This window comes from Lytechinus pictus, chromosome 11 (assembly GCF_037042905.1).
Source record: "Lytechinus pictus isolate F3 Inbred chromosome 11, Lp3.0, whole genome shotgun sequence".
Lineage (NCBI taxonomy): Eukaryota > Metazoa > Echinodermata > Echinoidea > Temnopleuroida > Toxopneustidae > Lytechinus > Lytechinus pictus.
In genome coordinates, this window is record NC_087255.1 from 19246181 (window position 1) to 19261648 (window position 15468).

General features: G+C 36.1%; 1 protein-coding gene across 1 annotated transcript in view; it reads right to left on the minus strand.

Moving 5' to 3' along the window:
- Positions 1-13151, minus strand: part of LOC129271927 (uncharacterized) — a 31907-nt gene extending 18756 nt beyond the window's left edge. Inside the window, exons 1-5 of the mRNA XM_064107050.1 lie at positions 13113-13151; positions 9940-10991; positions 8437-8556; positions 4852-4939; positions 4162-4196 (exon numbers count right to left, since the gene is read on the minus strand). Of these exons, the coding sequence (XP_063963120.1) occupies positions 4162-4196; positions 4852-4939; positions 8437-8556; positions 9940-10991; positions 13113-13151 (1334 nt within the window). The remainder of the gene's footprint in view (positions 1-4161; positions 4197-4851; positions 4940-8436; positions 8557-9939; positions 10992-13112) is intronic.
- Between the last annotated feature and the right edge of the window lie 2317 nt (positions 13152-15468).

Below are 15468 nucleotides of genomic sequence, written 5' to 3' on the forward strand. Positions count from 1 at the left end.
AAAACAGAGTTTCATTGTTAAATTTGTTCACAATTAAGTTTTAATAGGCTACATTGCATTAGCCATTCAACCTATTATTTGAAATCACTCCTTCAAAATAGGAAAAGCTGCCCTCAGTCCCATCTTTGAAAATATTAAAATCTTGAAGAATGTCAAATAACAATGTCCCTTTCTCCTAATTTTACGATAAATGTTGGTTCATATTCAGCTTTAAATGGATGGTCCGGGCTGAAAATATTAATAGCTTAATAAATAGTTATTGAATTTTAAAGTTTAGCAATATTTTATGAAAACAGTCGTCATAATATTCATTAGGTGGGCTGATGATGTCACATCCCCACTTATTCTTTTGTATTTTATTATATGAAATTAGGTTTATTCATTTTTTTTCCTCCAAGAACTAGAAAAATTGGATTGACAACTGATTTAGTGCAATAGATATTTATTGCTGCAACTTATTTCATTATAAGGAAGACATATTATTCACACAAGTATGAAATAATGAAAAAAATATGATTTTAAGTAATGACATAAGAAAACAGAAAGTGGGGATGTGACATCATCAGCCCACCTAAAGAATATTCATGACGACTGTTTTCACAAAGTATTGCTAAACTTTAAACTTCAATAACTTTATCATTTGTTATCCGATTTTGATGAAATCTTCGGCATTTTGCTCAGTGAATTCTACTCTATGTATTAAGATATAAATATTTTCAGCCTGGACCATCCCTTTAAGCAATCCAATATGAAGCTTAGGATCTCCATCCAACTGTTTGCTCATAATCTCCTGGATTCTTGGAAAAAAAATTCTTCCAACATGAGTTGGATTTTTGAAAAAACAACCATTGTTTGACATATAGCTTCTGAATGTCAGGCAGATGTCAATTAGCAGAACATTCTGCCAAAATGAGAACAATGGCTCCTTAATAAATTATCAAGTATTCTTGGCAATCAACTCAAGACAATTACGACCTTGATCGTGTACTTGTACGTGCTCGCAAAAAATCTGGTTTTACACTTGGTATGATAAACTGCTTGCCAGGATGAAAAATGTCAAAATGATGATAGAAAATAAAATAATGACTTTTAGATTATGGAACAAAAGATGAAAAAATAGGATGTGATGTGAAGCATTTGGCAATAATCTCTTTCAGCAAACAAAGAAATAAATGGGAATGAAATATCTGTCATCTTGTTATTCAATATCCGTTTGCACAGTGGGCGTGGATGTTCCTGGAAATCTCTCATAAACATTTTAAAATCCCAAAGCAAGGGAGTGTAGAAGTTGGGAACATATCTCAACAAGCAGATTTGATGTTCAGACCTAAAACAAACCTGTAGACTATAAAATTTTATCAAAATTTTATGCATACTTATCAAACAGAGGTCGTTTTTGATAACTTAACAGCACGCTATCAGGTATGCTAGGATCTAGCAATAAGTATTTCATTAATCAATTGTAAATAATATCAGACAATATTACAAAGCACAAACATCCACAATTACTTTCGCTATTTTGTGCATGACTCTTGAGAAAAACTGGAGCAATAGACATTTTCTATCTTCTAAAAGATGTCCGGACATCGTACCCCCTCCTATAGCAAAAGGGAATTCATGCAGATGAATATATAAAATAATATATTTTTCAGGGGTCCCAAAATCTGGAATACTATACCAATAGAAATAAAATCCAAGCCCAACATTAAATTATTTTAAAAGGAAAATGAAACTTTTTCTACTTCAAAACTATTCACTGGTAATTCATACTCAATAAAATGTGTGTGTGCACGTTCAAATTCGTAAATAGGTGTTGATGATGTTATGTACATGTATGAATGTGCAGTACCTTAAATCCTTATCTTTTGTTTAAATCAGTGATATATGTTTTGGTTTATATGTTTAGAGCTTGGCTTTTATATAAGGCTCAGGCTTCCTTTCACTCCTCATACCTTCAGGTCTGTCCGAGTAAAAGTAATTCTTCATTCTGGTTTTTTTTTTACATTGTTTGCTTACTTTTTATTGTCATAATTATTTGTTTTATATCTTGTCTATGTTGTGTCTCTGTACTATGTCTGTTTTTAATGAAAGTATTAAATAAATGAATTGAATTGAATTTGCAAACTGGACTCCAAGTATTTATTTTATTAACATCTAACAAGTTAAAATGAATACATAACTTTCTAGGTCTCAGGAAAAAAATTCATACATTCAAATTAATCTCTTAAGTAAACATTCCTATTGAAGAATGAATTATTGAAATGAATAATAGACATTATGAAGATTAGCCACATGGGTGGATTTGATGTGCGGATATGGCAGTGAATAAAGTGATTTTAAAGGGGAAGATCACCCTGCTGGTGAGTTGGGTTTAATAAATGCATAAAAAATAGAGAAAATATTGGTGAAGGTTTGCTGAAAACCCTAAAGTATAAGAAAAGTTTAGAATGGTTAAAGTTGCTTTTGTTTGTGACTTCACTGCGAGCAGCTTCATCATACATGTATATCATGTAATACAAATTCCACAATATCCATCGAAAAAAGGAACATGGTGATTGAAATATATTTTACCTACAGAAGGGGAAGGGAAAGATGTGTCTGCACAAAAATATCACTTTCAATATTTTGAGAAAATTGCACTAAAAAAAAATATCATGTGACATATTGAGGGGCTGCTCGTCTGTGACATCACAGAATAGAAACTTAAAAATTTCATAACTCTGTTATTCTTTGATGAATTTTCATTTCATTTTTACCAACAATTTTTATTTATTTTTTCTGCTTTTATTAAAATCAACCTATAGTCAGGGTGAACTTACAGCAATGATGATTGCAGCAAAACAATATTACATGGTGATAACTTTAGATAAATGTTAAAGATAAATGCCAGTTGTGGTAACAAATTAGAGAATCCAATAAAATGACCACCAAAGTGTCTGTTTGTATGAATAAAAAATATGTGCCAAAGGATTCGGGAAGAAATTGTGTAATTGCTGAGAAATAAGCAAAATAAGCGCGGATTTGGGCACTTCCATCGGGTCTTTATTTCAGCAATAAAAATATACACTGTCCAACGTGTGCCTATCTGTGTTGGCGATCTTTAGTGTGATCGTTTTTTCAGCTTAGATTTTATGATTTCACCAAGTTCAGTTTATGTAACTGTACCAGATCTAGATCCACGATGATATAGTAATACTTAACCTTGGTTTTACAGACTTTCTCATGAAATCAGTGTTTTACTGCAACTACTTTCATTTAGCTTTAATGTTGTTCCTACTGACAATCATGACAGTTTAATAGTGAAATGGGTGCAGTGAAAAAAATAATGTAGTGGTGAAAATAATACCAGTTAACATATGTGTATTACCCAAGGGAATTGTGAGAAAGGAGCCTCAAGTTCTGGGCCCCATCTTACAAAGAGTTACGGTTGATCCAATCAATCGTTACTCTATGGAAATCCATCAGTGTCATAATTTTTTATACAGGAAATTGTAAACAAAGGAGAACACGCTAAATTGTCAAGAAATCAACGAATTTATGGATATACATTCATATCTAGAAGAGTTTTTGAACATACATGCATTTTTCTATGTTGACTTTGCTGGCTATCATCGCAACTCTTTGTAAAAAGGGGCCCAGATGTTCTTTTTCCAAATAAATCACCTAGTTTTCATGGGTTCACTAATCAATATAAATCTATGCTTTTTGTTTTGTATTTGCTCAAATGACTTTTGTCAATAGATCACAACATTAGATATTTAGACACAGGATATTTCACCTAGTTTTCATGGGTTCATTATAAAACTGTCTTTTTTCTATTGTTTTTTTTACATTTCTTGCTCAAATGACTTTAGTCAATGGCTTACATCATGCGTGGCGTTTGTTTTTCTAACAAAAACAACTACACAGTTCATAAGTTCGCCGAGGTGGCTAAAAATAAACTCAGAAATCTGAGCACGATCTCCACGTATTTACTCTACGGCAATAATGGTTTCATCTCTTTCAATCTAAAACCCAACTTTGACACCATCATTTTAACTTGAAGCTGCTCGAAAAGCATGCATAAACCCCTAGTTACTCCCTTCATCTGTCATCGCAATAGGCAGCTGCTCGGAAAGAAACTGTGCCAAGAAACGACATGGTTTTGATTGCTGTGCTCACCTCATTGCTTGGAGTTCTTCCAAAGTGACATCGATCTGGTAGTTGAGGAGAAGAGAGAGAGAGAGAAGGGAGGGGGAGAGAGGGAAATAGTGGAAAGGATATATTGGAAAGGCAGAGAGAGAGAGAGAGAGGGTAGGAGAGGAGATTAAAACAGAGAAACAGAGGGGAGAGGAGGAATAAAGAAAAGGTTTTGCCGATGAGTGAGAAGAATTACCAGGGGAACAACAAAAGATTTTTAAACAATGGATAACTGATTTCAAACAGATTGAAAGTACATTTTCAGGTAAAAGGCTTACTCGATTTGTGTCAAACATATTCTTTTCATCTTATACTGTATTTGGCCTATTTGATATACTCGCATTTAAAGTAAGCACAATTTACCAAAGTACTGAAACTGTCATGCCTGTTCCAATTGAATGAATCATTTTGGTAGTAATTATGAAAGAAAGGTTTTGAATTTGAACTGTGTCTTCATTTCAATATTTGTTGCTGTTTTTATGATAAATATCATTTCTTTTAACTTTTTGCACATACAGTACTGTATAAGGTGAATAGCAACCCACTTCCCGACGCCCCAAACATCTTAAATACAGCAACACTGAAAGATCTTTTGATTTTATTGAAATTCTGAACATCATTTCATTCTACATCCCTTAATATGCCCCTTAGGATATGTTTTATATAAGTCACCTCTACAAAGTTCCATTTTCTAGAAGGGCTGATTGCTCGGAGCTCCTCTAAACCTGATATGCCGGTCAGACGATCAGGAACATCGAAGCTGAAAAAAAAATGGATATGGGAGTCATCAAAACATATTCTCATTCAAATTCAATTCTAACATGATTATAAGAGACTTCTGAAATATTATATATAATATAACATATGAAATTCTATACAAGTCCATATATGTACATCCCCTATCTATTCAGCAATTGCAAATTTTAAATGTCTGAAAAAACCCAAAGTATAGGAGAGAGTTCATAATGCGATAATACTTAAAAAAATTCTACTCCTTTTAAATTTGGGCAAAATTCAATTTATTTCTAATGAAGTAGTTGTTTGATGTGTTTTTTTTTTACTTGTTTGATTGATCTGGTTGATAATAATCGTTTCTTGAAATCTCGAAAGTTGATTGGAAAATCAGTAGTGAATGTCAATCAGGGAGGAGCCATGATAGGCCTATGGCTTTTTGCTACTCCCTCCTATCCCATTAATTACTTTATGATTTTGTATGTTGTACAAATTTTACAATTGCCATTGTTGTTTTATGTCATTCAGGAATCATATGCTTCATTTCAATCTCGATGTAATGTGTCTTGATTTTTCTAGAGGTATGGAAATAAATGAATTGAAAAATATGAAAAATAATCAATGATTTTAATTCATATTGTTTTGAATAAAAATTGCACTTTAAAATCCCCCTTTTTTTCAATCTCACCCTGACATGATTTTGGCAAAGATTTACTTGTTTTCAAATCCACAGAAGGATTGGTTTACACAACTGAGCCTAGGATTTACCAGAGATTTACAGATCTGAGATGAAACGACTTCATCTGTGACCTGCTTTCGCGTAAGAGGTTGTTGGGAATGATATTCTGATTGCACACATGTCCTTTTTGGCTTGAACGTACACATCACAAGGATACATGTACTTTCTATCAAAGAAACAACTCTCATTATTCCTCCCAATTTTATTCCAGTAAAAGTCCTCCTCCTCTTCTCCTTCTTCCTCTTCTTCCTATTCTTCTTCTCCCGCTTCTTCTTCTTTGTCTTAATCTTTTTAATTTTCTTCCCAATCTTCTTCTTCTCCTTCTATCAGATACATACAGAAGAATGTTAAATGTTGATAGATGCCTAATTGTCCCATTAACCCTTTCCACGCGTACTTCGCACCAATGCACACTCGGTGCCGTGCGAACTTCGCATTTCACACTCATCAAACAATGCATTGTTTCCCTCCCTGAAAATAATTCAGTACAGATGGGTTCATGGTCCAGCGCACAAAGAGTTAACAAATTTAATTAATTTCTATCAAACTGTTTTTTTTTCATACCTGGGTAAACAATCACTACTTTGTCAAGAGTTTGTAAAAAAGTTATATTTACCAAACTGAAAGAGGCTGAATAATAATACTCCCATCTATACAACTTTAACTCTACTCCTCAATGTACCATTCTAAGTTGCAAATTTAATTTTATTTTCAATAACAAATCTCTTTGATAGTTCCTCTCCCCTTTTTCTTTTGCTCATCCTAACACTATCTACACTAACATTTGTCCAGTTTTCTACAGCCCTATAAATCAATTTGTCTCATTATTCCTTGCTTGCTTTCTGACTTCTTGTGATTGTTAAACACATCTCTTTCTTTTCTCTCTTGGCATACCTCCAAAAAGATTTGTAAACATTATGACCAACCTCTAGATGTTCACTGCTCTGTCAACATATACCAGGAATGAAAAGTGTTGGGGGATTATAGTGGTCTAGTTGTTCTGACTCTTGTCTTTCACACCAAGGGATGTGGGTTCGAATCCCAGCTGGTGTGACTTACCGTAAGTAACGGTCTATTAACCGCACCTTTTTCTCGGCGGGATAGAAGCAAAAGTCGGGGGTGCGGTTTATCCACGGTGACGGGTCAGAGCCAGCCCGCCGTAACCCCTCCCGAACATGTAAGACGTCTGCCAGTTCACAACACATCGAGTGGCCGGGCGTAGCCGCCCAGGGCAATGTCGTTTAGAGGGGTAAAAGCCGCGGGTAATGGGAAGCGATTATTACGGTCTTAATCAAATATTGTCCATAACAAACGCACCCACCTTCATGACACTAATTTCGACTTTATTCTTGATTCAAAGCAGCGAAGTACCCTGGCTAAGTTCAAAGAGAAACCAAGCATACTCGGTAATATTTTGTCACAGCTGAGCGAGAGTTGAGCGAGCTGAGAGCAAGAGCTAGCTTGCGTTGTATTGTGGCTATATAGCTAGTGCGACTTAAGCTGGTGCTATTCATTTTAACCCCTCCCGGCCGGGAAAGTCCCGTTTCGCGCCAGCTTATTTTTTCTTTCTCGTTTGCTTTTCATAAGATACCATGTACACCACGCAACGAGAGAGACGGCACGAAGCCGTAAAAACAATTGGAAAAAATGCCAATTTCTTTGTTTCTTGAACCTTCTTGTAATCCCGTATCCAAAATTCATGCTAAGACATTGAATGCTAGACAAATTATGAAAGTGATTGTGAGGTTGTGATGCAAGAAATGTGAATGTTTCTTCCTCCTACGCCGGGAAAGACACATCATAATTTGATAAGATGTACTACTGGTACGTATCGTAGTTTGCAATGTAAGAACAGCAGTGCTGTGTGTGTGTACACTGTGACTGTGAGGTGAGTGAGTGTGTTAGTGGCCAATATTGTCGGGACTTTTCTTTCTTGCTAACATTTAGATGAATTGATCAAGAACAGCAGATTTCCGCATACCGGTAATCTCTTTGGATACCTTGAAATCTTTAACTGAGTTTTTGTTTCTTCGTACTTCAAATATGCATGTAAATGTGAGAAGGATTTTTTATTTTATTTATTTTTTTAGTCCAAAGTTGGGGGTGCGGTTAATACACGGGTGCGGTTTATAGTCCGTTACTTACGGTACCTTTCAGCAAGAAGTATATCTACATTGTGCTGGACTTGACCAAGGTGAGGTGAGTGGGTACCTGGTAGGATAAAATCCTTGATACTCCAAGTGCTGGTGATGAAATGGCAGCTCAAGCTAATAGTTGTGCATTGTATCAATTACCATACTTAGTTATACAGCTGTTGTGACTGAGTGGATGAACCATGAGGTTCGGGGTTCAGTCCCACTACAGCACTCCTGTCCTTTAGGAAGGCGTTTATCTATATTTGCCGCTTTCTATCCAGGTGTTGTAAATTCCTGCAATGCCTCAGCACCTAGGCAGCCCAGCTAAAACCAGGGTAATACTAGCATAACCATGTTAACCAGGAAAGAACAGTTTCTGGATCGAAGTGGCTACCCTGGGTAAAGATGACATTATTTCTATAATGAATATTATCATTACAGCATTTATAATAATAATATGCAACAATGATATAGCGCTTAATACATCGTTTATAAGTGCGGTACACTATCACCCCCCCTCTTAAGCTTGGCTACCCTGATCAGGTGCTCAAGCATGCAAGGAAATCCTTCCTACCCATTTACTACACCTGGGTGGAGAGTGGCAAATGTAGATAAATGCCTTTATTCCTGTAATTTTCAGTATCATATTACCTTTTCTTCGGTAGTTTGGGGTCTTTTTTCTTCCTGCCTTTGCTATTGGTTTGGTGAGTAATGTTCCTCTGCTCAAAGGCCACATTGAAGAGATCTATAGGTTGATCATCAGGTACATACCTACATAGTAAAGCAAGCATACACACTCACATATCATCAGTGCATTTACTAACAAGCATAAACCTCATTTTGGAAATTTGAGGGTTTTTTTGCATTTTCTGAAATTACAATATTAAACTGTATAGAATTAAAAATTCACATCAAAATTCTTATTGTTTAGAATAAGATTGAAATTTCCCATCTCTGATTTCACAAAGCATACTAAACCTATGTTTCTGTAGAAGTTTCCAGAATGGCGCGCAGGAGTCAAAAACTCAACCTGCATGTAAATGCTGGACATACATGTATGCATTGGGTGATTTTACAAACTAGCATAAACCATAAGCATGATACGTGTGTTTTTACGAAAAGACCTAAAACCCCAGTTTTCCATAAAATAATCACGTTTCTGAAGCGCCTACCTACACTTCATTTCAAACATTAAAAAATAAGATTCAAATTGTGAACAAAATTTTGCAAATCATCACAGGATAGAATTTATGATTTAAAAATTGGTAAAAATCATTGCTCTGGTTTCTTTCAAAGCGCAAATGAGCATCGGAAAAACATCTGAATTTGAACGTGGTTATCTCAAAATCATGTTTTGGAGACCAGCTGAGGATTAAACTGATTCATAAAATTGCTGACAATATGTTTAAATGTAAGAAGCAGTGCATATATTTGTCGTAAAAAAAGTTACATTGCTCTCTTGGTCCTCATTCATTTTGCTTATAAGGAGGCTATATTGGGCTTAATTACTCCCTACAATCTCATCCCACCATAAATACATTGGCCTGATGTTTTATAATCAACAAAAACAAAGAAATATTGAAGTATCTTACACTAAATAGAACCACATACCCTCTAATCTTCATAGAAATGGTGCCCCCGTACATTACACTCATTTCTAGCTATATGACTTTCGTAGATGAAAACCTATACTGACGTGAACAGATTGAGTGAAGCAAGGCTGTCCATTAATGTATATTTCCCTTCTTAAATTAGAACAATTGCAATGCACTTTTCTTTCTTTTTATTTATCTTTAACTTTTCTCACTTTTTTCCTCTCTCAATATAACAAAATCTGGGTTTACATAACAATGATTACCATGAATGTTTTCATAAAAACACTGACAAGGGACCAATCAGAAGTGTTGCTTTACATTTGCTATCCATTGTAACCCTTTTTTTTTATTACAGGGCCCAAGTGGGTGTTTCATAAAGCTGTTTGTGAAATTAGGCACAACTTTACGCACAACTTGGACATGTATGTTCTTGGAGGCCAAGTAAGTTCTGTAGGGATATATCATGAAGTACAGGAAAGGATTACCAGTCGTGCTTAAAGTCATCCGTAACTTACAAAGAGCTTTATGAAATACCTACTGGATCGCTTCTGAATGTTACCTATCGGCCAGAGCAGCCAGAACAATGGAATCCAAGCCACCGGAGAACAGCACCCCAACTCTACTGCTCTTCGTCTCTTCCCCCTGACCACGAGGGCAGCACACTGCAGAGGAAGACGAGGTGTTGCTACATGTTGGTATGTCTCTGTCACACTCCCGATAAACATTCCCAGCGTGCACACGGTCCTCCGCTCCGGGTGAGGCAGTCATCCCGCCGTCAGTGGGAGATGATTGACACCCGTCAGGAGATGGGTTCACGGTTCCGACAAGGTCATTGCCATGGCAACGAGGGATGTGGTTTGCTTGAGGTGAAGAATAGGAAGGATCATCACCTGGCTTCCCATGAATCATGTTAACATCATGGAAGATTCTGTCTCGATGATTCTTGTGCCTAGTTCTTTCCTCATCTTTCCTGTGAGCCGCTTCATGACCATCCTCTTCAGTCCTGAAACATGGCTCTGTACTGGACAAGCCTGGTTTCAGACCATCATCAGAGTGAGATTCCAAATGGAGATTCTGAAGCCGATGGCTTGCATGAACTGCTTCGGTCCCCAAAGGCACATTGGTCACTCTCTTCCGAACTGCCTCTCCGAGCACCCTGATCAGCTCCTCAACCTTCTCCTGCAGTTCTCTGCTCGCTTGAAGATCAGTATCTGCATCATTCTTTCCATCCCCCTCATCATTCCTCATCTCACAGCCCACACTGGATGCTGCTGACTGGTCTGGTAAGAGCATATTCAGAGGAGAGATGGGGTTGTCTAGGCAACCGTCCCCAGTGATGCACTTCAGAAAATCACCAAATGGTGACTTCACACCATCTTTCTCCAATGTGGTTACAGCTTGAACGGGGAGAGCTGGATCATCACCTGTGGACCCATCTTCGTGCGCCCTAGACTTGGTAGAAGTTGGTGTCATCAAGGAAGAGCTGGGTAGAGGTTGTCGCCATGGATACCACACAATTTCAGATGACCTCCCTGTAGATGCTTCAGAACACCAGGATGCAACATCCAGGCAGAAGATACCAGAGGCTGGAACTTCCTTCCATTCAGATGCCTTGAAAATAAAAATAAAAAGAGATATTTCAAATAAAGTTATGCTGTCATAGTGTGCCCTTATTCTGTCAATAAATACCTGAAAGGATGAAAAGTAAATAAAAGTATACATTCTTGATTGGAAAATGAGATAACACATTGAGGAAAAAATCTACTTCTGTACATGGAGCTAGCTCCATGTTCTGTATGATAAAATAAAAAATACCATGACCTTTATCCCTTGGCATAAAATTAGATAAATACACATGGAATAAGTGAATTTCAACCTCTTACTATCCCTCCCCCCAATGATTGAAAAGAAATAATAATGATGATGATCATCATCATTATCATCATGATCATGACCATCATCATCATCTTCATCATCACTTTCATCATCATCATCATCATCATCATCATCATCATCATCATCATCATCATCATCATCATCATCATCATCATCATCATCATCATCATCATCATCATCATCATCATCATCATCTTCATCATCCTCATCATCATCCAAACAAAAATGAATAGAAAATTGTATAATCAAAACCCTGGCAATAACACAGATGCAATCAAAATCATATTACGATAAGAGGTGGGAGGTCTGTGATATTACGAAGCAGAATGCAACCCTGTGATATTTTTTCCCTACTGGCCTGGAAACTAATTTCCAGGGCCCGAATTCAGGTTTTTTTGCCTGAAAGTAAAGCCCTCTATTGTTCCACCTCTATCTGATCTGTAATAGCTCATGACAAACCAGCAGGTGTCAGCTCCTTTCTAATACTGGTAATAATAGTGACAGCCTTGCATGATAATTGGAAGTTTAAGGGTAGTCACAATTCCTTATAAATAGCATCACTGATGATCAGAAATTGAAGCTATCTACCTCTCCTTTTTTTCCACCCTTGATTTTTTTTTTCATCCCTGCTCCAAAATTTGCCCCCACCTTGTGTTGCAATACTTCCAAAAGATCCTAATTTTCCCACCATTTTCCCATATTTATTTTTAAACTTTTATTTTGATTTTTACTTATCATTTATTTTTATTATATATATATATTATTTTTCCCCCCTTTTTTTGTGGGGGGGGGGGGGGGGGGCTAACATGTTCCCCCTCCAATGGTGTTTTCTAAACCCCTCCTCTCCCCCTCCCTTTCTCTCTTCCGCTCCCTCTATTCCCCCTCTCTCTCCACCCCTCTCTCACTCACACTGAACTGAACTTCATTCCCCTCTTTCAATTCTCACCTTGTAAATCAGGCTAACCTTTTTACCTTAAAACTTAATGCGGTGGGTGACACACGATAAACAGGGTGCCAATTCAATTTATATGGCGCCCCCTTGTTAACTCATTTAACACAATAATATACACCCAGGAATCTTAAAGGTCAAGTCCACCCCAGAAAAACGTTGATTTGAATCAGTAGAGAATAATCCAACAAGCATAATGCTGAAATTTCATCAAAATAGGATTTAAAATAAGAAAGTTATGACATTTTAAAGTTTTGCTTATATTTCACAAAAGAGTTATAAAAAAAATTATATTCAGTGACATACATGTACAAATGTAATCAATGATGTTCCTCACTCACTATTTTTTTTGTTGGTTATTGTTTGAATTATACAACATTTCAATTTTTATAGATCTGACAATAAGGACCAACTTGACTAAGCTATAAAATGTTAAAACAATGGTAATACCACATGTTCAGGGAGGAATAAAACTTTGTTTCACATGACAATGAGAATATTTCATATCTCATATAACAAATGAAATACATGTATAAAATAAATAGTAAGTGGGTGAAGTCATCAGTCTCCTAATTTGCATACCGATCAGAATGTGAATATAACTGTTTTGTGAAATCAACCAAAACTTTAAAATGTCATAACTTTCTTATTTCACATCCGTTTTTGATGAAAATTTCAGTGTAATGCTTGTTGGATTTTCTCTTTTTATTCAAATCAACTTTTTGGTGGAGTGGACTTGTCCTTTAATACTCCCTGATGACACACTCCTCACACCTTGCCGCATCATGGAATTCACACGCTCTCCATGACGCTACATCATTAATGTGCATTGAGGTTATTGAAAGTTAACGTGGGTTCACCAAGTGACATGGTTTTAAGTTTCAAACTTGTTTTTCATTTGTCTTATCATCCAACTGGCCAACCATGATGCACTTCAAATATAACAATTCAAAGTGGGATTCAAATATATGATAAAAAATTGACAGATATATTCAGAACAAATGACAATACCCCGCATGTCATTAATTATTCTCCCCTCTTTAGTGTGATTAATAGACACAAGGACTTAAAGGAAAAGTTAGCCTTGCCAAAAAAAAATACAGAAAAAATATAAAAGATAATGGTGACATTTTCTTTAGGGAAAATCCATCAAAGATTAAGAAGGTTATTAGAAATTGAAGGTTTTGATTTGTGACGTCATATAGAGGCAGCTGCCCAATACCCTATGAAATATGAAATGCATATATTTTAATTTTATAATGGTTCATGACTCCCATCTTTTTTCTTTTAGGAGTGTGAAATGAATTGTTATGTTGATAAACTAAATGTACAATAAAAACCATTTTCAATATCTAGAGAAAATGACACTTCACTTATTTCTTTACCACATGATATATGGGGAAGCTGTTTGCATATATGACGTCACAAATAAAAAATTATGATTCCAATAAATTTTTGTAGAGAAATTTCTTCCGGGGGGGGGGGGGCAAGATGCGTAAAAATGTGAGCAAATCAAACAAACTTATCATGGTAACGCTTAGGCATTTTCTGAAGTGAAATTGAAGGATTCTGTGCACGCTATTGGTGAATTTTATGAAATTTTTTTTCAGAGAAAACAATTTGAAAATCACACCCCTTACATACTGAGAAAGAATTATCTAATAATTTGATAATTCAATCATGAATGATCCTAGATAACCAGTTTCGCAACCTAAATACATAATTGCACTGGAGATTCAACTGGGTTAAGGACTAAGAGGAGGGTAAACAATGCCCCTAACAAGTGCCAAATGACCAGAGAGAGAGAGAGAGAGACGAAAAAAAGAGAACCCGGTCTCACTATACTTTCTAAAACTAGTTTACTGAAAACCGGTGCAGGAAACCAGTTTGGAAGATCACTTTGCTAGTGTTCCCATTTGATCACTCAAAAGAAGTTTTCAGAACCACTTCGCCTAAAGCGGTCTCATTGCTGCGGGAATGCTCTCATCAGTGGGGTGACATGAAGACATGAAGAAGAAGAGGAAGAAGAGGAGGTGGATCGAAAAGAGGTCTGGGTTGGGAAGTTCTATATTACCCCTTTCATTCAATTGAGAAAAAAAACGATGTTACCATTAGTTTATCCCCCCCCCCTATATCAAGCTACCCTGGCACCATACATTCACCTGTACAGTAAACTAGCCCTTGACAACTACCATTTTGACTTCTTTGAACAATCAACTAGTGGGGTATATAACACAAAATTAATGACCACAAAAGGCCTATTAAACAACTTTAAATCACCAGCTTAAATTCATATAAATGGAGAGTTGAGGCCCAGTGGATTAGTCTTGACTTTGAAAGAGAAGGTTGAGGGTTCGTATCCCAGCCATGGCATAATTTCCTTCAGCAATAAATTGATCCACATATTGCTGCACTAAACCCAGGTGAGGTAAATGGGTACCTGGCAGTGATTTATTCCTTGAAACATTGAGCACATAGTAACAGTATCCTGGCCAAAATCTGGGTAATTATAAACCCCTCAATAAAAGTTTGGAAATCTGAGTTTGGCCATTAATTTCCCCCAACTCCAAATTTTACACAATGCATATTTGGCATCATTCAAAAGATCATTTAATTCTTTTTAAAATGATACCATGCTTGTTATGATCATGCCATCACAAAAAGAGCAGGATTCAAAGTGTTGGATGAAGTCTGAATTGAAAAGCTGCAAAATGAGCAAAAAAAAGTTTGGAAATCTGAGTTTGGCCATTAATTTCTCCCAATTCCAAATTTTACACAATGCATATTTGATATCATTCAAAAGATCATTTAATTCTCTTTAAAATGATGCCATGCTTGTTATGATCATGCCATTACCAAAAGAGCAGGATTCAAAAGTGTTGGATGAAGTCTGAATTGAAAAGCTGCAAAGTGAGCAAAAAAAGTTTGGAAATCTGAGTTTGGCCATTAATTTCTCCCAACTCCAAATTTTACACAATGCATATTTGATATCATTCAAAAGATCATTTAATTCTCTTTAAAATGATGCCATGCTTATTATGATCATGCGATTACCAAAAGAGCAGGATTCAAAAGTGCTGGATAAGGTCTGAATTGAATAGCTGCAAAACGAGCAAAAATAGTCATGAATGGGCAATGCACAACATGATTCTTTTGTCTGTATCAATAGAGATGAAATCCATTCAAATCAAGCCCCTGCTTCTTCATTTTTATGTTTTGTTGTGGTTTATGTAGTGATGGTTT